The sequence below is a fragment of the Phasianus colchicus genome, chromosome 1 (assembly GCF_987193195.1).
Source record: "Phasianus colchicus chromosome 1, bPhaCol1.hap1.1, whole genome shotgun sequence".
In the NCBI taxonomy this organism is placed as follows: domain Eukaryota; kingdom Metazoa; phylum Chordata; class Aves; order Galliformes; family Phasianidae; genus Phasianus; species Phasianus colchicus.
In genome coordinates, this window is record NC_143436.1 from 75944751 (window position 1) to 75967298 (window position 22548).

At 38.7% G+C, this 22548-nt stretch overlaps 1 protein-coding gene across 2 annotated transcripts; it reads right to left on the reverse strand.

Annotated features, from left to right (window-relative positions):
- Positions 1-1982: 1982 nt before the first annotated feature.
- On the reverse strand, positions 1983-19682 carry NOBOX (NOBOX oogenesis homeobox). 2 transcript variants are annotated; one of them, XM_031597123.2, is made up of 8 exons: positions 18800-19682; positions 15376-16065; positions 14881-14987; positions 14535-14653; positions 13531-13652; positions 7922-8192; positions 7073-7407; positions 1983-5296 (listed from the first exon to the last, which is right to left on the reverse strand). In XM_031597123.2, the coding sequence occupies exons 1-8, from the start codon at positions 18867-18869 to the stop codon at positions 4929-4931; spliced, it is 2082 nt and encodes a 693-aa protein (XP_031452983.1). In that variant the 5' UTR covers positions 18870-19682; the 3' UTR covers positions 1983-4928. The 2 variants fall into 2 exon arrangements, with proteins under 2 accessions (XP_031452983.1, XP_090004290.1); XM_090148164.1 differs by lacking the exon at positions 18800-19682 and adding an exon at positions 18495-18783.
- Between the last annotated feature and the right edge of the window lie 2866 nt (positions 19683-22548).

Genomic DNA, 22548 nt, shown 5'->3' on the forward strand with positions numbered 1-22548 from the left:
GTCCTACAGAGTTCCACACACACACACCGCTTCACCCTCCAGATAACTTGACATGTCACCTCTCCTGCAGGCTCACATGGCACTCACTGCTCAGCACTGGAGGGACACTGCACTAGCAGAAAGAGGCTTTCCAGAATGGCAGATTGATACAAAAATGAACCATGCTTGCACCATGGACAGCAGCTAACAGAAATAATAGCTGGTATTTTCAGTCCTTGTCGCAAACAGAGCAAGGAAACAACCTAGCAGCCAAACAGCTTGTATGTGGGTTAGGGTTGTCAGTAGTACGCAGCTCACAAATCAGCTCAAAATTCATGCTGAACCCAACTCAGATCATTGCTAAGGCTTCAGACGTACCAAAATGCTCTCCAAGAAGACAAGCTGAGAGGAAGAGTGGGCAGTGCCTCAGTATGTCCATTCCAGTTAAAAAGCCCAGAGTGCAAATTGTGTCTCGGCATTTCGGCCGTCCCTCACCCTGTGGCTCAAACCCTTGCAGTTTGACTCTGTCAGGAGAGCTACTGGGACAGAATGCAGAGCAGCAGCCCCAGGGCAGCAGAGCTATCCCATTAACACAGAAACATTTGTAACCAACCCTGGAGCAGTTCAGGAGCTAGGGGTCCTCAGCACTGTGTGAAGGGAGTTGCACAAAATAACTTTTCATATATGTTTCTCCTCACCCTCTTTCTGGTTATCCTCTCTCCTAGGCACTCTTTTTCCCTCTAGCCTTCTCCCACCGGTGTTTCCACTTTCCTCTAGGAGCCACAACTACAGTAGTTCAAAGAGAATCTTACTACTGCTCACAACACATCATGGCATTTTAATTTCAGGACACTGCCTGGGGCCATGCACAGTACAAGGAAGAGTCTGGTCATAAATACTCGAGAGCAGGACCATTTTCCCAGGCTGCTGAGTGAGCAGATGTGACTCCACACTTGAACACACATGGTTGTCTGGTGTCCATGTGGACGTCAGGGCACAGTCTAGCACAACTTCTCATGTGTGCCTCTTGCTGTTGCATACAGAAAAGAAAGGGGAGAAATAGGAGAAAAAAAAAAAAAGAAAAAAAAAAGCTAACCAGCTACCTCAAGTGAAAGGGCTGAGGAGAAGTGACAGTGTTGAAAGAAGGAAGAACGGTAAGGAAATGATCTTGATCTTCCCATGGAAAAACAAAATGCCGGGGGTCTTCCATTGCAGCAGGGAGCTTTGGAGGGGCTATGTTTCCTCCTCGTCCCCACGTGCTTGGGAGCAGAATGGACCCCAAACATACACTTTGCAGGTTCACTTTGCTTTGTTTTGAATCTTGTTCATATTTTGCTTATAATTTCTGAGAAGAAACCAAGCGGACATTAGTTCCCCTCCCCCTCCCCCCCAGTGCTCTAACAATATATTGTAAGCACAGTGGAGACAAGCAGCATCCCACATGTCTACATATAACTGGAAGGTCTAACTGTCTCCTGTCTACTTGCAGCTGCATTGCCATAAATTATTATTTTTTTCTTTGCAGTTCATTTCTCCACAACAAAACTTAGTGGGCTGCTATTGGAGCACCGATCTCTGTAATAATGCTGGTGTAAAACTGAGGATTTACCATATCTTATCTGAACAGGTCATGCAGATGTGAGCACACAGGACCCACAAGAAAACTGAGCAATGCATCTGAAAGTCCCACAGTGCATGCATGACTTATGCCATGCATCTTATGCTCTGCATGCTATTCTGGTAGATTTATTATCTATTCTGAAGATCTGATTATCACTAAGTTAAACGAATTGTCCACAGGTGTTTCCATGCTTGTCAGCATTTATCTGTGAAGATGCATGATACTGTCAAATAATGGACTTGATTATTTTCATATATTATTCTCATGCAGACACAACCATATGAAGAGGAAAATCAGTATTTACCATCCAACAATAGATTATATTTTTTTAATAACCTTTATAAGTGATAAAAACTGGAATTTCAACTGATCAGCTGAATAAACATTGATACTTTGTAATTCATCCTTCTTTAAAGAAACTAAGAATATTCCTCTTGATTAAAACAGGTGTTATTTCATTAGGCTTTCTCTTGAGCCTTCATCAAATGGCAATGCAAAGAATCTTGTAAACAGAAAAGCAACAGTGCATTGTAAAACATATCCAATTTTACTAAGAGAAGCTGCAGCAGAGAGAACAGCAAGAGGAGCCTAATTATGAGAGTTCAAGCTACTAGTGTATCTGCTAATATAACACCAACTCTTGGTGTTATGTGAGCACATTGTTTTCCAGAAGTGGCAAAAAATTGCCTTTGCTTCTATGGAGTAGATTAAGCTAGGTTTAGCTCCAGCTAAGTCAATGGAACTGCAAAAGGAATGAATTTGGCCTTTGCACACTGTCAAGTACCTACTCTGTTTTCTACAGGTGCAAAACTTTTCTACATTCAAAACTTCAAGCCAAATTAACTTGGCAAATCTAAGGTGCAAGCACGGAAATGAATATTACTGTTTCACTCAAAATACTTGGAGATGCCTACATTTTATTCAAAAGCTTGAAAACAAAAGATTTTCCATTTAAAAATTTTACTATGCTCACTCAATCCCAGTAATTTCTGAAATTGCTTCACATTGCGATCCTGAACATCCATATAATTTTTATGGGATATATCACAGGCAGAATATGCGAGTTCACTGTGCAACACAGCAAATGACAGCCAAAAGGCCTATTTCTGAAACTAAAAATTTTTCAAGAATATGTAGTAAAGAGAAAAACAATTCAGGTAAGAAAAGGCAAGTAGGAGCAGACAAGCCAATATTCTGTTGTTATTATTCTTGTCCTTTTTATCTCCTGGAAGGGTTGGTTTTGGACCTAGACAATATTTATAAACAAAACAAGCTAAAGAGAATACTGCAGTCATCACTAACAGTTTTCAGGTCACACATGTAATTGCAGTGAAAATTCCTTTTCATGCTTCTTAAAAATATTGGTTTAGACTGTTCAGCTGTGGATGAGTGAAACAAGCATGAACTGAACTGATGCTCATTCCCAGCCACATTCCCAGCCTGCTGCAGTCAATAATAAATGTTTGCTCTAGAAAAAGAAAATTCCTTCACAATTTTGTAGATTCATGACATAAATCTGTTTCTACCTATACTGCTTAGCCTTTGGCCACTGATAGTGTTGTGCAATACATTGAAATGGGAAGGAAAAAAAAGTAGACCAGCAGCATTCAACTCCTACTAACATCCTTTATGGTACAGGAAAAAAAAAAAAATGAAGCAGAAGACCTGACAATGCTTAATTTCATAGAGTACAACAGAAGCATATAGAACATGGTAATGTAAAAATTACTTGAGCCATGCCTGTGGCCAAAAGACAATGAAAAGGCTCACAGTTCAACACAGAAATCGTCAGAGGAAATGCACTGTCAACTTCATGTAAGACAATGGTTTGTCCTCAGAAGAACATGGCAAGATCCTGACATTTTAGACATTCCTCATACATCCTATGCATTCTGGTTAAAGCTTATTTGGAAGCCACAGTTCCTAGGAAGTGTAGCCATTTGTTTATGAACCAGGATATAAAGCCTCTTCAGTCAAGTCCTCTGCTACTACCACTGATGACTAATTTCAGAGATGTATTTTTATCTGTTTCCTAGGAGGACAGCTCCAGGTAAAGCAGCAGCCAAGACTACTGAATCAAGATCACTTACTGTACTAATTACTCATAATAACACTGCAGGTTGATGTTCCCTCATTAAGATTTCAAGAATGTAAGAGAAAAGCCACAGCTATGAAACATCCCAACAGGTTAAATTGCAACCCATCCTAGAAGATTGCAGGTGCAAATGCAAGGCATAACTCATTAACAGTCCACAGTTTCTGTTAACTGAAGACGACAGTTAAAAGCTTAACCCATCTCACAATAACTGAGCCACTTCAAGTGTTGTGTCAGATCTTAGTATCTTGTGAAAGTGCTACCCACAAAATATTTAAGTTACCAATTCCTAAGTAAGTTTGAACAACATAATTCTCAGCAATTCAAACCAGATGCAAATCAACTAATAACTGATGGAGATTTGGTTATATTACTGACATTTATATAGTTTGATTATATTATTTTTTATGGTATTTGTATTTTAAAGCTGGCAAACATGAAAAAATGATGGACTGGACTTCCCACGACACTTCTTGTACTGTCTGTAGTTTCTAAAATTAGCTGTATTTGCTGGAGTTCCCCTTGTTTTGTATGCAACTTAATGTCCCTGGGCTCTCATCCAGGATACTAGCCATACTTTCAAACTCTTGAGAATTTCCACCTATCCAGGGGACTCTGTTGCCTGTATCAGCTCTTTTTTTCCCCTACATGCTCATTAATTATTAAGAAGTCAGATTTTGGAAGAAAAAAAACAACAACAACAAACAACCAAAAGAAGTTAGATTGATTTAAATTTTCCAGCTTCTTTCCTCAGCAGGAAAACAATAATGGCAATAATAATAATTTTTAAAAAGTAAATTACATCATATTCTCTTCTCTATTCTTATTTTGCAGTTCAAATAGTAATGTTTCCTCTTGCTTTTTCTCAGAACACAGCATCAATCAATTCTTCCTTAACATCTGAAGAAAAATTAAGAAAATTCAATTTTCACATGGCCTTGAATTGCTTGGATTTTTTCCAAATAATCCACATTGCAAAATTAGACAAACATCCTCCCTCAACTCTTTACAGCAGATCTAGAGCAATATAATTTTGTATCTAAAATAAATGTCTTTTTTCTGAAAAGTCATTTGGGAAAACAAACAAAAAAGCTATCCCTTCCTCTCTTCTTTCTTGAGAAGTTCTGCCTTGACATGAGACATGAGACATGTAGAAATAATCAATCCTATCTAACTGCTCAATTTATAATGCAGTAAGTCTGATAGTTTCGCCATCTATTTTACTCATACCATTTATTCTCCATTTCTATTACCAACAATACTCTCTTCCTTCTTGATGCTGCTCCCTATTTCCTCTCTTTCAGCAAGTGATGTCAACTCCAGTTCTTTTTGGTGGTTCTGGTATGAACTTTGGCCTGATGTTATTGTTCCCTTTTGTTTTCCAGTATGTGGCATGGATCCTAATGTTGTTCCGTGGAGCACTTGAAGGCAATATGGAGAAGAGGGCAGACAAGGCAGCTGAGTGTACAAAATCTGCTCTGTGAAAGACTGTCCTCCTGCTGTGCTAGAAAATGGCATTTGAGAGCGCAGCTGATGCAAGAACAGAGCTCCCTGCATGTAGCAATCATTCCAGGGGACAACTTGATTGGCAGTGATGCCCACTGAGTAAAAAGCAAGAACAGAAAAAATCATGACAACAAGGAAAGCAGGATTAAAATCATGTGTATGTAAAAATGCATGTTTTGCTTCTCACAATGTACTCCGTGCAAAACAATGTTACAATTATTCCTTAGCATTTACTACAATACAACAAACATCACACACATATAAAGATTAGTTTTGTTTACATTGCAGTCCATCTATTCAGAACATTTATATTCAGAGAAAAAAAACTCAAGCTATATCATTGCTATAATCTAAATAACAAGATGTCACTTTGGCGTGGCAGGGTTTATGTAATGATATTAGAGACTCCACAATTGTTTTTTATTCCTCCACTCCAGTTTTCTGAGTGAGCTCTGCAAAGCATGAGCAGGATGCTTAATCATCACTTTGAAAGCTGCAATTCAAGAACCTTGAATGTTTGTTTTATTCATATATATTAATACAACTGAATTATTCACCTGGTTACATGCTGAAGTAAGAATTCATGGTGTATCTACACTGATTTGGTTCTCTCCCCACTGCATTTCTGTATCTCTGGCCCCAGTTATCAAGAAAGAGCCACACCACTTTTAATTCACTACATGTTGTACTCCAGACAGAAGTAAGACTCTGAGACTGTCTCTTCAGCAATACCTCTTCATCAGTCCTAGGAAATCTTATACCTTTACACACCCCTTTATGCTTGCATGATGCACTCTAAGGTATGCAACACACTCTTCTGCCATCATACTATAAAAATATTAATTTTGTATGCTGGAATACAGCCATTACTTCTAAAACTTTAAACTGAAAAACCACAGAAAATAATAATTCTGCCTCGCAACCAGAGAGAACCAGGCCAAGTGTTAGAAAGAGTTGCTGCCAACCTGTTCTAGAAAATGTTTGCCATGAAAAGTGAGCCAGCTTTCACCAGTCACCCTGTGAGACTTTTTCCTTGACAAAGTCCACAAAAATGGTACAAGAGCAGAATCTGTAGTCTGAAAGCATTTTATTCTCTTATTTGATGAGAGGTGTTTTTTAGACTGTGATTTTATTATAACAAACCTGACAGACAAACTAAATAAATGGCAGTAGTATTACCTTTTGTTTGTACCAGGACTTGAACAAATTCAGAATACAGATCACAGATACAAGAGGATACCAATATTGCTATTTCTACTTTGTTACTTAGAATAAAGCAATTCAGCATAATTTAAGTGATATCACAAATTCCCACCAGAGAATTAAAAAAAAAAAAAAAGTCATAACAATATTCTCTTGGCCTCTATTTCTGACTGTCTTCCACTGTACTACCCCAAGATACATGAAGTTCTTTCAAAATGATCTCTGCAGAAACCCAGCAGATTTGGAACCCTCTTTTTCTTGTTCCCTCCAACTACTCAATTTCCTGTGACACTTCTTCATTTTTCATTCCTGACCACTACCTTACATACACCATAGGCACATTAGTTTGTTCAGTACTCTTTGGAAAAAGGTAAGTTGCTCTCCAATCTCTCTAGTCTAGATGAAACCACTGTAATACCAAATATACACACAGTAACATTCTCTATAACATATAACCTAAGAAGTAACTTCAGATTCAAATTAATAGGTCACAAACAACTTAGAGAGCAAAATATTATGGGAAAAGGAAAAAAAACAGTTAATTATATATATTATGCATATATATACACATTCCTTCTTTCTCTCAGTCACCAGTAAAACCACTGATGACCCTGAGGCTTTCAGATGACACTCCTGAGGAGTGAGATGTCAAGATTTCAGAAATTTACCTGCATTTCCATTCTGCCACTGTAACACAGGCTGTTCCCCCACATGGTTTTGTACATAGCCCTGTGTGTCTCCTGCTGGCCCATAGGTTACCATTCCAGTGCTGCCAGGTGGGGCAAGGAAAGCTGCACTGGATTTAGTTGGTGTTGTAGAAGTGAGGTGAATGCTGGAGACATTGCTGGGTTGGAGAAATGGCAGATGGTGGAACTGGGAACACTGATGCTGCTGGGGATGTTGGGACAGCTGGTAAGTTCCACCCTGGCTGCCATACTGACAGTATGGGGTCTCTAGACTGCCTATAAAGTCGAGCTGCTCAGGAGAAACTGTTGAACACAAGCTGTGGAGAGCAAGAAGAGAAGCAATTCAGAGTTCAAAGTAGGGTCAACCCCAAACAGCACGTTCTAACATATACAACTATTGTTTTATTCACACTTGACAGCCATTCAAATCCTTATCTGAATCCAACGCTTTCTTTCAAATCCCAGGCACAGGAAAAAAGAGAGAGCGCATTAACAGCAGGATTCTCAAACATAGCCCACTGATGGGGACTACCTTTTAGTTTTTCCCACTCTCTAAATGGCACACACCAACACTTAATGCACCCCCTCTCAAGGATGTGTTTCTGTGCTTCATTTCCACTTGATGTACATGCAATTATTATGGCCATCAGTTTTCCAAAGGTAAGTGCATAGCCCTACAACACCATTATACACTTTTGCATACTCCATCTAAAGGGTTTGTTTTGAATTCTCAGTTACACTCCCATCTATTTCCTTGTCCTGTGTCCCAGCTTTGTCCTCCCAGAATTCACTTTCTTTGTCTTCCTCAATGAGAATCTCATCTACTCCTACCCTTGATTCTGGATGATATAAGTGAAGGCCTCCTTGGAGCTGTTTTCCTGACCAGACAAGCTGCATTCACTGTTGGGAGCATCCAGCATCAATGGAACAATGTGACTGTAGGGGCTGAAGGAAGGACTAAAAGGCAGGCTGGCCCTGCGAATAGGTGGAGGACTAGGAAGGCTGGGGAAGCACTCCACCCTGCTGGAACTGAAGTCAAGCTGCAGCAACGCCTTTGTCTGAACTGCTTCACAAGATGTTATCATCCCTGTCACTGGAGAGACTGTGAATAAAAAGAGAGACTGTCATACTAAAAATTAAAAGGAGTAAGCACAGGGTCAGTCTAATAAAAGTATCAAAACAGAAAGGCAAGATGCTAGTGAAGGAGTGTAGGTTAACTGATGTGAATAAAAGTGAACAAATAGCAGCATTTCTTCTGGGAAGAAAAACAAGTAGTAACAAGCTCTCTGGAACATACAGTTATGTTTATTAATTAGCTAAGATTACCTTCAGAATTTTAGTCTCCATATAGTAGATTTATTCAGCTCTCAAGAAGGCAGTCAAATGAAAATAAGTACTTCATGGAAAGAAAGACAGGGTCCCCCAGCCTTCTTCCACATCTACTGTCCTCTGGGAAGAATGTGCTGCACAGATTATCCTTTTGAAAAATTCAACTAATTTGAAAGAAACAAAAAGCATGCCTTTGGAGACACACAGTCTCGACCGTGTTTTAAAAACACAACTTTTACTCCTGATATGCTTTTGATGAATCAAGCCAAACACTAAAACAAACAAAGCAAAAAGATAACACAGATGTCAGCCTTGGGAAAAGGAAGCTGGGAGATGAGAAAGCACAACAACATATTTCAGTAGCTAGTTTTGTTTGGTGGTCTGTCTCTTCAGGCACTGCTGGAAAAGAAGAGCGGAGCAGTTTCTTACCAAGCCACCTCTGTGGAAAGAGGACATGATAGGAAAAGTTTATAAGCATATATGCTGGTGATCCAGAACAAGTATGCACAGATGTTCAAGAATTTTACATGTGGTCTCCAAGAACTTATACGTGAACAAAATGATCTTCCATTAAGCCAAACATCAAATTATTTCTTTTTAGAAAAATGTAACTATCTTCAGGTATATAGGGCAATGAAAATGATTTTTTAAGACTAGTTAGGCCGAACCAGAATAAGGATGAGCAGATAAGAGAATATACATCAGACATTATTATTCAAGTACAATTGGTCTACTTCCACACATGGCAAAGCACTCAGGGAATGCTACAGCAGTGTGAATAGTTCACAGCTGTACTTCACTCTCACAGGCATGGAGGAACATCAGATTCCTCCAGCACTCCCCCAGCTTATGCCTTTGGCATAAAACCTAAACATAATACTGCTGCAGCTAGAATGAGAAACCTTTACAAAATTTTGGAATGCACATCCAGAGAGCTAGTAAGATTCCACTTCAATCACCTGCAGTTCCATTTCTAAGATTCCCCAGTGAGCTGTGCAATTGCATTTATCTTACTGTATCTTCCTGTATGATTTTTTTCAACTAACTGCAACTGTGTAAAGAGACAGGATCTTCCAGTGAAATCTTGAATAGCCCTGAGTTTGGGATAATTTCAAAAACTAGATCAAGACACGGCATCTCTAAACCATTCATACTCCCAGGCAATTCCCAGTGGTTTAGTTTGCTATTTAAATACGATCTTTCTCTGTGTCAGGCAGCATTTATGTTGCACGTACATGTTACGTTCATAATTCTTTTGACATAGCATGCAGTCCAAAGTTTGTAAAACAAGTCAAAGCAACTTTTAGTTTCATAACAAGCCAAAATAACTTGGCCAAAAACAGAGCTGAAGCTCTGTTTTCATTTACCAAAGTCCTTGTTTGCAACGCCCCAGAATATAATATTTTGCACAAACCTCATGAAACTGTAGCCATACTAGATACAACTTATCTGAAAAATTGTCTATATCCAGATAGATTTCAGTTAAATAATAATAGTACAATTAGCTATTTTGAAGTTGGCCTTAGCCTTGCTCAGGACAAACGTGAGCAGTGTTAATAACATATCCCAGAAAAAGAATTTTAAACCCACTTTCACACATAATGAGAAGTGTGTTCTGTTTTTTTAAAATATATATTTAAAAACATTTAGTACAAAATAGCCCTTGTGGATTGTGACATTAGAACTATGAGTAATGTCTTTGCTGTAGTATAGCTTCTTTCTCATCATCCTGGCAGAATTAAGAAACCCATTTATTAAGAGCAAGACATTCCAATAACTGAAACAGAGTCTTAAGTTAAAAGTAAAGAAAAAGATGTGGAGGATATGTATGCTACTCTCAAAGTGACTGTTTTCAGTCATTCACTAAACTTTAGGGGATAGCATAGGATTCCTATGCTACAGATCTGTCCATGAACTTAAAACTGGGCATGGGAGTTGCTTTTACTGTTATCAGATCAGATCACCTCCAAAATCTTTGGTATTAGCGTGACCTAATCTGCTTTGGAGCCCTTTCTCCCAGTATCTGCTATACATTACTTTCTCATCATACTGACTCCAGAAGACCTTGGCATAAGGCAACTGTCACAGTTCTGGCAGATAACTAAGCAGACTACTCAGTAGGTGTGAGGAACATGACCAGCTGCTCAAAAAGCACAGTGTTGGGTACAGTGCAGCTGATGTTGAGCAACAAGTCTAACCTCAGACAATGTACTTATATTAGAACTGCTTTCTTCAGCAAAAGTCTCTGTTATTATGAGTCTCAGTCACACACTGAACAATCCAGTTTCTTGTAAATAAGACATGCCTGTGTAATAGTAATCACAGTACTTACTGGAACATTAAGGGCCATCATAAAACTTGTCTCATATACAGTCTCTTCCTGAAATTACTATAAGTTCTGTAAAAAAAAAAAAATACATCTTTCCTGCAAATGGCATCTTTAAAGCAGAGAAAATCTTAAAGTTAGGAGCGCAAGCATTCTTCAATTAATTAACTAAAGATGAGTAAACCAATTTCAGCTTATAACTATAATGCTAGAAGCGTGTTGGTCTGATCTTATGGATTTTCAGTAGAACAGAACCTACTACTTGTTTCAAAGTTGTGAATCTTGTTTGCCATGTAAAATATACATCATCAGTTTTAAAGTAATTCGTTTAAAGGCCAGAATAAAGAATAGCGAAATCATTAGGATTTATGAGATTTATTTACTGTTCTTTGATGGATCATGTTGAACTTCGTGCAATTGCTCCATCCCCATTTGAATTTCTGCTTCTGGCTAATCAATCACATTGTTATTTCCCTAAGAGCTACAAGCTCTTCCTGCAAAATCACCAAGGGGAAGAAAAAATCTTCAACTAACAGAAGCATAGAAAGTAGCTTTTATTTCTATGTGGGTAAATGCTTATCTATATATAAGTTCATAAACAGCTTCTGAAAAGTAGGCATCAACAGCTAAATCACCAAAAATCTCATAAAATACACAAAATTATTCAAAAATACACACAACTGCCTAATTTTGCTTGAGGAACTTCTATAACTGGAAGTTTATGTACATGCATGGCCAGTGCTTACCTGCATAAACATGTTCTTGTTTTGCATGTAAAAGGCATTGAATTATACATGCATCCAAACTTTCCATAACACTAAGGAAGTTCAGTCCTACTCAGAGACATTCAGGTTTCATCTCTGAGAGGTCATCTATGTTTTAAATCACTAAATCAAAGTAAAATAATTGTCAGAAGTCTCAGTCAACTAAACTGCAAACAATTAGAAATGTCAAATACATACATACACATTATTTTGTTTAAAGCTAGCTACCTATCTAGCAAAATCATAATATCATTCTAAGACCAAGGCAAGCTCAAGTGAAAATTTCTGAAGCACAATTGAGTCTTCTGATTTTGGTATTAGCTGTGCTATTCATAACTGCTACAATGGAAAAATATCTCAACTGCAGCTTGCTGGCACTTTTAACCACCAACTTCTTTGGATAACTGTATCAAATTGTGAGACAAAAATAAAAAAGATAAAAGATAAATCATAACTAATGTCTAGAGAGCAAGGAAGAAGCAAAGAAAAAAAGGGCACTGAGCACTTCATAGAAGTTAACAGGTTGTAGCGTTCTCATGCACATAAATAACTTGCTTGTCCAGCTGAAAGTGGAAAAACACTGCTACCAAGGATAACACCTGAACACCTGAATCATTCCATTAGGCCCATCTCTGAGTATAACTGCACCATTGCATAGATCATAGATTATTCTGCTGAAATCCGCCATGAGCTGTTTCCACTGAAACATTTTTTCCTGGCCTTTGCCTTGTGGATTTATGACCTTTTTATTCATTTGTTCACTCTTATCTTGCTCCTTTTACTTGGCATGTTGTCCTATCCATGTTTTATCTTCTTCATTTTCTGAAGTCTTCTAAGAAAAATGGTGAGTCCTAGATGGCCTTGTTTATGAGCAAACTTATTTCTGAATGAGGATGAATAGGTCTGCCTATACAACACTAGATGAGGGGGGAAAAAAGGAAGTCTCATTTTTCATGGTTATACTGTCCTACATCTAAGATATGACTGTGACTAAAGGCTTTCCTGTGCTTGGAATATGCAGATTTCTCTCCTATGAGAACTCTCTTAATAGCAATCTTTTCACTCAGAAGGAGCAGTACCCCAGATCTCTACCTTTCCTGGGCAACAATTCACATTCCTACAAGTCATGGGAAACTTTAAGACTGGAAGGAAGGGTGGGTTTCATAAACAGTGAGTTCAACCTGTATCATTACACCTACCACACTCCTCCCTCTCCTCAGGAAACCAGGATAAACAATAGTAATAATAATAATAAATAAATTACTTCACAACTTATGCTCACTAGCAAAATATGCCTCTTTTCTGCAAAGTAATTTAGAAATGTTAATATCGTTGTCATACAGATATTTATTTGGAAAATATTTACCAGCTTTAGATGACAAACAGACTTTAATACTGTTTGCTTAGCTTGTTTTAAAGAGAACAAACAATTCACTTTCACACATCCTTAATACTAAGGATACTGGAGTTTCAGACAAGTAAAGGAAGTACATATTGCATAAAAGCTAGATTTACATACAACATCAAGATCTGGGGAGTAAAAACCTATAAATCTTTATCTTGATTTTTTTTTCCATACGAAGAATTGGATCCCAATGTGCAGATTCTCCAGAAAGAAATGGCTCAATACAGGCGGATTTGTACTTTTGCTCCAAAGAGCACATGATGACAAAACTATTATTCTGGCTATTATGTGGAGAAGAACCTCCAGTTGCAACAGTTATCATTCAGCTATAACAGCAGAACGTCTCAACCACATATCCTCATGAACTCATGTTCAGAATTCCTTGCTGGGCTGTGGTATGACATGAATGAATAGGAGCAGTAAATTTAGCTCTAGTGCTAGCACAGAGGCATCATCCAACATAGCCATTAACGTGATTAGAAGGGAACTGCTAAATCTGATATCACTTTTTGTACTGATGCGATTGAACTCTAACATGACCTCCCTGAAGCATCTGAGAGCCTGTCAACATCACCAAAAATAACAAAAATAAGGTTTGCACTGCTATGGGTCTCACCTGAGGAGGAAGCAAGCAATGCAGAATGCTCACTGAGCCTGCTGGAGCAGTTCCTAGTTGTAGTGTCTACACTTAATATGGCAGACTGATCAGGCAATGGAGGCATTGGCAGAAGAGGTGCCCTGGAGTTGTACATAAAAGGTATGAACTTGAATTGGAACACAATGCAAGACATTATCACAAAATACACACTTCTTAAACTATCCTACAACAGGTAGATCCTAGATCATTAGATCAGTAAACACTGTCTTACTTATGAGTGCAAGGGACATTATCAACCAATATTTGAGGAAGCAGTCTCAGACTACTTGTGTGGAAAGGACAAGTAGCAGAGACAGTGCAGTGAAGTCCATCAGGTGGTCTCCTATCTGTCACTTAATGATTCTCTTTTTATTCAGTCTTTTTAAGAACAAGATTCTCGCTCCAGATTGCCATAAACTCCTCTGGAGACTTAATCTCTTCTCCCCCCACCTTCTCTTCTCTTGACAGACTACATATCTTCTCACTTATTCCTTTTTCCTTCTGTTCCCCGCTCATCTCTGAAACATGCTGTTTTTCATTTCTTCAGAGAATAGCAATATCTCCATGATATCGTTACATGCAAGCAGCTTTTCCATCACCAAGTGACAAACTTATGAAAATGTTAAGTGATGGTGGAAGGAGGTCTGGAATAAAAAGCTTCCTGTGTGCACACAAAGGGCCTAAACAGCAGATAAAAAGAAAATAAAAATGAAGGAGTGATTTTGTTTATCCTTTCTATTCAAATCTGCTCTCTGCATGGTTTCAGTAAAACAATGCTACACTGTGCCCAAAAGCTCTTAAGAGGATGGACTACAACAATTTGCCAGAAATCTGACTGGCTGGAAAAAAAAGAAGTGCAATAAACCTTCATCTCAATGATCAATTCTTCATGGCTTAAAAATGAAGGTCAAAAGTAATATGTGAAGACTTAATTATTTAGGTATCTATTGCGGAGAAATGAGTAAACAGAGCAAGTCCCTCACCCACAAATGTCTGACCCAGAATGGACTGCCAGAGCTGCTGACGTTGAGTATTTTTTGCTGCCTTTGACATTCGACTTCTCTGTTTTTCGCCACTTTGCTCTGCGATTCTGAAACCACACCTGATCAATAGAAAGAAACATTCAGATGGAAAATGATTTACACACAGGAACACAGGCAAAGAAACAGCAATGACTGCTTCCATGCTTGCCCAGATGAATCCAGAACTCTTGAAGAAACTTTCTTCCACAGAGCATCTGCAAGATTAACTCCTCCCTACTTCACTTCCTCCTCCTGACACTTTTCTGGCACAGATCCCATAAGCCACTGTTACCCACACAGGCATTACCATGATACGCTGTGGTGTCACCCCAACTACAGCTGCAATTGCCCTCCTCTTTTCATTGTCAGGGTAGTGATCTTCCTGGAACACCTTCTCCAACTCTTCTAGCTGCTCTAGAAACAATACAGAGAGAGATGGAAAGCATGCGAGGAGAAGACAAACAACAATTTCAAAAACAAAAAAAACGTTAAACAAATTTTTTACATAGTTAGCAATATATGAGCAACGCAGGTGGTATTTTCTTAAAAGCAAACCACAGAAATAAGCAAACGTCTCCTTCCACAGTAAAATATATATTATTGCTAGCAATATTTCAAGCACAAAGACTTGGCAACTTTTAACTGAATAAGTTCTCACACCTCTAGTACTGCAAAATGCATTGCAAATACTATTTAGAGCAGTTCAGCACCTCCATGCTGTGCCTTCAGGATGATGGAAGAAACATTAGTGCTATTATCGCTACAAGTATCACTGCCTGCCACTGGGTTCCCCGTTACCTACCTGCGCTATAGAAGGTGCGTGTCTTCTTCTTGACTGGCAGTAGAATTTCTGGATCCTCACATAAATCCTCTTTCTGCTTGTTCTCACCATGACTACTTCCAGATTTCAGGAATGAAGATGCCGTGTAGGACTGCTGACCTATAATACTGGCTGAAGTGCAGAGCACTGACCTGCAAGTAGTTGGGCCATATACATCCTCTAACAGTGCTAGCCTGCAGAAATCTCCAGAGATTACACCAGGTACCTTCTCAGCACACGTTCCACTTATGCAATTATTATTTTTCTTTGCCACATTTTCAGTCACATCAGAGTAATAACCTTCACGCTGTTTGAGTGACCCTGAATTATCTGTGGGTGCCTGTGCAAACATAACAACAGGAAGAGAAGGCACAGAATTTATGTTGCTGAAGAAATCTGACAACTGTACACACACTGAGGCAAGGTTGAATGGAAGGGCTGTTGAGTCCTGAGAAGTTGATCCAGTGGCCTGCAGCATGCAGTAACCGCTATCTTCCTCCTTCACAAGGCTGGTCCTATCTTCTATTTCCAGGGTATCCCCAACTTCTTTTATAGTTGCAAGTTGGAATGCAACTAGCGCATTACTCCCCGTACTGTGTCCACCAAGAGGATCAGCATCAATCATAAAGTGCTCAGTGTTCAGTGATAAGCCCTCCTTGCTGTCTTTACACTCTACAAGGAAGAAAAAAAAAGCGTTTCCCAGACTGACTCATATGTATGCTTTCTTACCCAGGTGTACCAAGATAAGTTTCAGTCATGGAAAAGGGGAAAACACTGCACTAAAAATTAACAGTGGAAAAAAAGACAAACATACTTTGAGAGTTCAAAATAAGACTGACCAGGATAGAAAAAGAAAAAAGAATACAATATAGTCAACATAGAGATATTTAAACAACTGATCTTAGAAAAGCCTCGTCTTGAGAGAAAAAGTGTCAGCAAAAACAGTCAACTGCAAACTATAGGAGTAATTAATACTAAGTACACACACAAAAAAAAAAAAAAAAAAAAAAATTGAGAGAAAGCTGCAGATAACTAACAGTAGTACTTTTAAGGAAAACAGCACTGTGAATAACAGAGGCCTTTGGAATAAAGAACATAATAAAAAAATCTATGATATATCAAGACACCAAATGACTCCTTACAAAAATAAGCCAAAGACAAATGAAAGCGAGACTCTGGTCTATTCTGTCAGCAGTGATTATCTGACAAATAGCACCACATTATAGAGGTTTCTGTTTGTATCATACTGAAATTGATCAAAATTAAAACAAACAAACAAGTTGTATGAACATTTATTAACTGACATAACTTTCTTCAGCTTCAGACACAACAGTAATGAATAACAGATGTAAGGATGGGCAATGAAGAAGGTACCAGAAAACAAAAATAGATTAAGTCCAACTAAGTTCAATAAAAAGCAGCAACTGCATTATGCTAACAGATATCAAATAGTAGAAGATAGTTAAGCAAGGGAAATAAAATGGTCAACCATTAATTTACCAATGAACAAGAAATAAAATTTGTTCTTTTCCAGCTGCAACGTACATTTTCAAACCAAAATAATCTTACTGAGTTTCTCAGAATGCATGTAGAATTCAGTGTGACTTACAGGTGGGTGTTTTGTTTTGTTCGTTTTTAAGGGGTGGCTATTACTCAAGAGTAGAAAGTAGAATAAAAAAAAAATTAGAACTGTATTTCTGGTTCTTTCTGGAAAGAGGATGATTTGAGCCAATTGCTGGCAGCATTTCAATTGTAAGTGTCTACAGAGAATATGTGGCAATTTAATTGGAGAGCAAAGCATTAAAAAAAAAAAAAAACAAAACAAAAACATTTCACTCTATCCTACTTTTTACTTATAATAGCACAATACAATGTCAAAATAAAGAACTTGCTTTCTGATCCAAAGCCTCTTTCTTAAACAATTGTTAATTGAGTAGGAAACTCACAACATCAGTCAGTTAGGTCAGCATTCAAAGAAGTACAAATGGACATCAGACTGCTTCCAAGACCTCTCAATTTGCCTTTTTATAGGATTAAGATAACTGAATCAGTATTATAGGAAAAAGACAGTTGCAAAACACTATGTACCTATTATGATACGATCTTGTTAAGCAACAAGTTTATTTGCTGTTACATGAGATTAAATACCCAGATGGGAGGGGCCAAGAACTAAGGGAGGGAAAAGCTATGTATACATATGCTATGTAATTCCCTTTTCCACTGTCCTTCCTGCTTTATCTTGTTTCAGTCCTGTTCTTGCTTATTACATGATAAAACTAGTATTTTCACGTCATTCATCCTGTCATACTGTGCTTCAAATTAGAAATAATACTTTCAGCTTCATGACTTAGAGACACTTCCAACTAATTTTTACCTTTATTTATGCACTAGTATGCATTTAAATCACAAAACCTATTTTGAAGTCATGTACCCATTCCTTGTATCCTTAGTAGAGACAGATCAAAAGCAGGGATTTTTGCACCACCTGCAGGAATAATCCTTTCATCAAAAAACAAAATCTGCCACCTCTATTTCTTAGACACAAAGCAAAGACCTAACAACTCAAAAGTTGGTATTGACAAGAAGATACCTGAAATGAAAGTAAAACTTGGGGGGGGGGGGGGAGGGGGGGAAAGATAGACCTTCACAGTAACAACCACAGAGTTGCCAGCGCTCTCTTTTCATCATTGGTACTGCAAGAGACCTGATTTAACATCACAACATCACATTTTTTGGATAAATAATCTGAAATAAGAGATCTTAAGTGAATAGGTAGATCATACTAGTGGAGTCCAGAAAGTCTGAAGTTGCATGAACAAGAAGCAAAATTGTCCTTTTCTTCTTGCAATCACTTCCTCAGAGTTCCTAGAACAAGGTAAGCATTTGCACAGTGACACCAAGATTTTTAAGGCTGCTTTGAGCATTTGGTGCAAAGCAACTCAGACATGCAGGGAAAACCGTAAACTTTACAGAGACATCCATGCAACCCAGACAAAGAGGAAGAGAACTGGGGACTTAAGAACCACCAGCCTGGAAACTCCGAGGTAGCAGGATCACACCGCGGAGATATAAAGGGAAGTTAGCAGCCTCAGCCTCCTCACCAGTTTGCCCTGTACTTTTACAAGCCCTGTGACTCCAAGGCCACACATAGACACTGAGCAGCCCATAGCCTCGAGACAGCACACGGAATAAGATAGCAGCCATCCCAGGGGCAAGGGCTCTTATCATCCGTTTTGCAAGTACTGGTCCAGGTTTGGTGGGATTACTGCTCAGATAAGAGCCCGGAGAAGGAGCCGACGGGGTTGTTATTTTTTCCTGGGGCTGCTCGTTAGGTTCATTGTCGGGTGCCTTCTCTCCGGTGATTACCATGAGCTGGCGCTGTATTCCTGAAGCTCTCTACCCTTACCTGCCCCTTTCAGCATTCGTTCCTCCTCCATGCCCACCGCGTTCCTGCCGGCTGGGCAGCTGAAGCACATCCAGCCCACCACAGCCAGGCGCGGCCTTGTTACTACTGCCCCGCCCAGCAGCAAGCCTTGTGCGGGCAGCGGGGCCAGCCAGCTAGCTAATCAAAGCCAGCTGCGGCACCAGTTACGGGGAAAGCGTGGCCCAGAAGCCGTGGGGCTATCTGAGAGACCTATCTTAGCCACTCGGCCAAGCAGGGGGTGGCAGTAGACGGGCAACTCCTGAGCAGAAGCAAGGACTCCCGATAGAACCATATGTAATGGGGTGGCAACACTAAAAGCCCTGATATCAAGCTAGTGGTGAGGCACAGCTCCTGCTGGTTGTAAAATCATGCTTGGAGAGAGTTGGTCAGTGGCTCAATACCTGGATGGAGTGAAGGCTGATGCCACTCACGAGCCTGACCGGTGCTATTTCATATCTTCATCATCAACTACAGTGGGATCAAGTCCATGCTCAGCAAATTTGTGGATGACAGTAAGCTGTGTGGTGTGATCTGCACACCCGAGGAATAGGATGCCGTTCAGAGAGACTCAAACAGTGGACCCAGGTGAATCTTACAAGGTTCAACAAAGCCAAGTATATGGTCTTGCACCTGGGTTGTGGTAATCCCCGCTATCAATACAAGCTGGGGTATAAAAGAATAGAGCACAGCCCTGCTGAAATGGACTTGGGAGTACTAACAGATGGTAAGCTGGACAAGAGGCAGTAATGTACTCTTGTAGCCCAGTTAAAGCCAACCATATCTCAGGCTGTATCAAAAGCAGCATGGCCAGCAGGTCAAAAGAAGTGATCCTACTCCTCTCCTCTGTGCTGGTGAGATGCTTTGACCCAAGAGTAATTTTACAGTGTTAAATGAGTATAAAATGAAGCATGTGTAGCAATGTTGTGTAAATGAAGTACAATTGGTATGACAGTACAGCTGATTCAGATAGCAAATGTAAAGAATGCTGGCTGGAGCGTCAATGAAGCTAAAATGATGTTTAATTTCTCAGAGGCATCCAGCTGACCAGGTACAAATCTGATCTTATAGTGGATAGAACCTCTTAAATATTAAACCAAAGGGAAAAAAAAATAAATAAATAAAGACTGCTTTAGAGGTTCTTGTCTCTAATCCACACTCTGTTTACTTACTGCATGAAGTTTGGCTTACTCTAGTATCTGGATCAAATGTTAGCTTTTTCTAGTATTCTGAAGAAGACAAAGACTATGGAGAATGCTTTATCTCTTTACAAGGAACAAATACAAGGTTTCCAGGGCTGTGATGCTCTAGTTTTTTTAGGGCAACATATATACTTATGTATTTCAAACTTTTTAAAAATAGAATAATAATTTAAAAAAAAACCCAGTACTTAAAATGTTTTATTTTTCAACATAAACCAAGATTTTCCCAGGTTCTCAACAAAATTTTTCAAATGTAGCTCATGCCTGTATTTCATTGCTGTTCTTACCACAAAAAGAAACAAGCACAATTGCCCTGGGTTGTCTTTAAAGTTCTTTTTTTTCACATAGCAGCATGGAAATGCTGGTTTACTTATTTATATTTTTTGTCCAGATACTCTTTATGTCTTGAAAGGTTCCTGTGAAAGATTCATGCTTCTTTTTACAGCCCACCTTTTAAAGTAAGTTAGCACTGAGTTTGATTTCTTTCTTCACTCGAGCCACAACCTTTAATGGCCATCACCATTCTAGCTGTTCCTGTAGCAGTAGTGGGAATGTCTGCAAAAGAGAATCATTACAATTGATCCTAACCTAATTTGTCAGAACCCTAATTTAGGTTTTTGTCTTGAATCCCTCTCTAGAGGTAAATTTGTCCCTTTACTGACTATGCTTATAGTCAGGTTTTGTTTTTTTTTTTATTAGTGAGGTGATGCTAATAAGTTTGCTTTTGATACTTTTGAGTGTTCTTCCATTATGTTTGGTTTAAAGTTCTTTTACCTATTGTAAACCTTACATTTAGTTTGCTGTTGTCAGATGCATCTTATTCCAAATAAATGAGTTTTAGGTTCCCAGTGTGTGAACACTGGCTCTGTGCAGTTGGAATTAAGAACTGAATCTTACAGTCTCAAATTTTTCTTCTTTCCATGTGGTTACTGTCCAGATCTTAAGTATTCTAATGATTATCCTTGAATTTTCTACACGCTGGAGAACCATATAACAAAAAATGAAAATCTATATCTATCTATTATATATATATATAAATGGATATATATATATCATTGTGTGAAACTCATTGGAGCTTATATGACATTCAGAATGCATGTCTTGACAGGAATACTTAATTGGATAGATTATGAGAGAATTTGTCTGAATCTTTCCAGCTGATAGAGAACATAAAGCCAGGAACAGCAACACTGGAGCAGCTTTGTAAGTGAAGACCAGCCTGCAGCCAGGGATAACCCCAATATAGGCAGAGGTGATGTCCTCACTGACCAGAATGCACAGCTAGAGCATCAGAGCAAGGTGATGATAGCAGTAAGCAGATAGCAGATAGAGTAAAGAATTATTGGCTTATACACTGTTAACAAGATGACTGCTAACTGAAAATGGCAATATCTGTAGCATTCCTGTTCAAGATACAGGTAACAAAGATGAAGCTGATACAAATATGATACACCTAGGACTGCTTGCACAAGATGACCTCACACAGACACAATTGAAACATCAGTGATTGTGATCACTTTACATATTTCGTAAGACTTGAATGAGCAGATATTTTGGATCCTTAAATATCTGTGGATCTTGGTGAGGCTTATAACTTTTCTTATGTCACTGTGTAGTTTGAGATAGGGCTTTACTTCTGCTCTGAGCTATGTACCAGCTTCAGTTCTTCTAAGGCAAGTGTATGTGTACTGTAGTTTGAATCATAAATTAAAAAGACAACCCTAGAATCTTTCAGGTTGGAAAAAACCTTAAGATCATGAAGTCCAACCATCAATTTAACACTAGAAACCCACCCCTAAACCACATCCTTAAGTGCTTCATCCACACATCTCTTAGATACCTCCACGAACGGTGACTCCACCACTTCCATCAGACAGATTGTTCTAATGCCTCACTATTCTTTCTGTGAAAAAACTTCCTGATATCCAGTCTAACTTTTTTTCTGGCACAACCAGAGGCCATTTCCTTGCACCCCATCACTTGTCACTTGAGAAAAGACCAGCATCCACCTTGCTGCAACCTCCTTTCAGGTAGTTGTAGAGATCTAAGAGGTCTTCCCCTAGTCTCCTTTTCTCCAGACTAAACAGCCCTGTTCCCTAATCTTGTATGTCTAGTTTTCTAGACTCTTCACCAGCTTTGTTGCTCTTCTTTGCAAGCATTCTAGTAACTCAGGATCTTTCTTGTAGTGAGGGGCTCAAAAATTTCACATTACTAGTAGATCCAAATCCCATCTTCTCTAGGTCATTCTTTTAGCTAACCTTTATATGCTGATGACTAATACCACTAGGAAACCAGCAGCAGCAATTATTCCAGAGATCATTACCATGGCTAGTAAAGCAAGTTTTCTTAACTGCCTTTGCTAAGTATAGCTATTTGTACTTAACTTAGAAAGGAGTGTTTATGGAAAAAATAAACTAAAATACTGAATATATTTCTGAAAATATTCAGAAAATAGTCAGCTACCCTAATTTAATATGAAAATCTAAAGTCAGGAAAGCAGATTTTTATAATTATTAATATTTTAATGGGAGA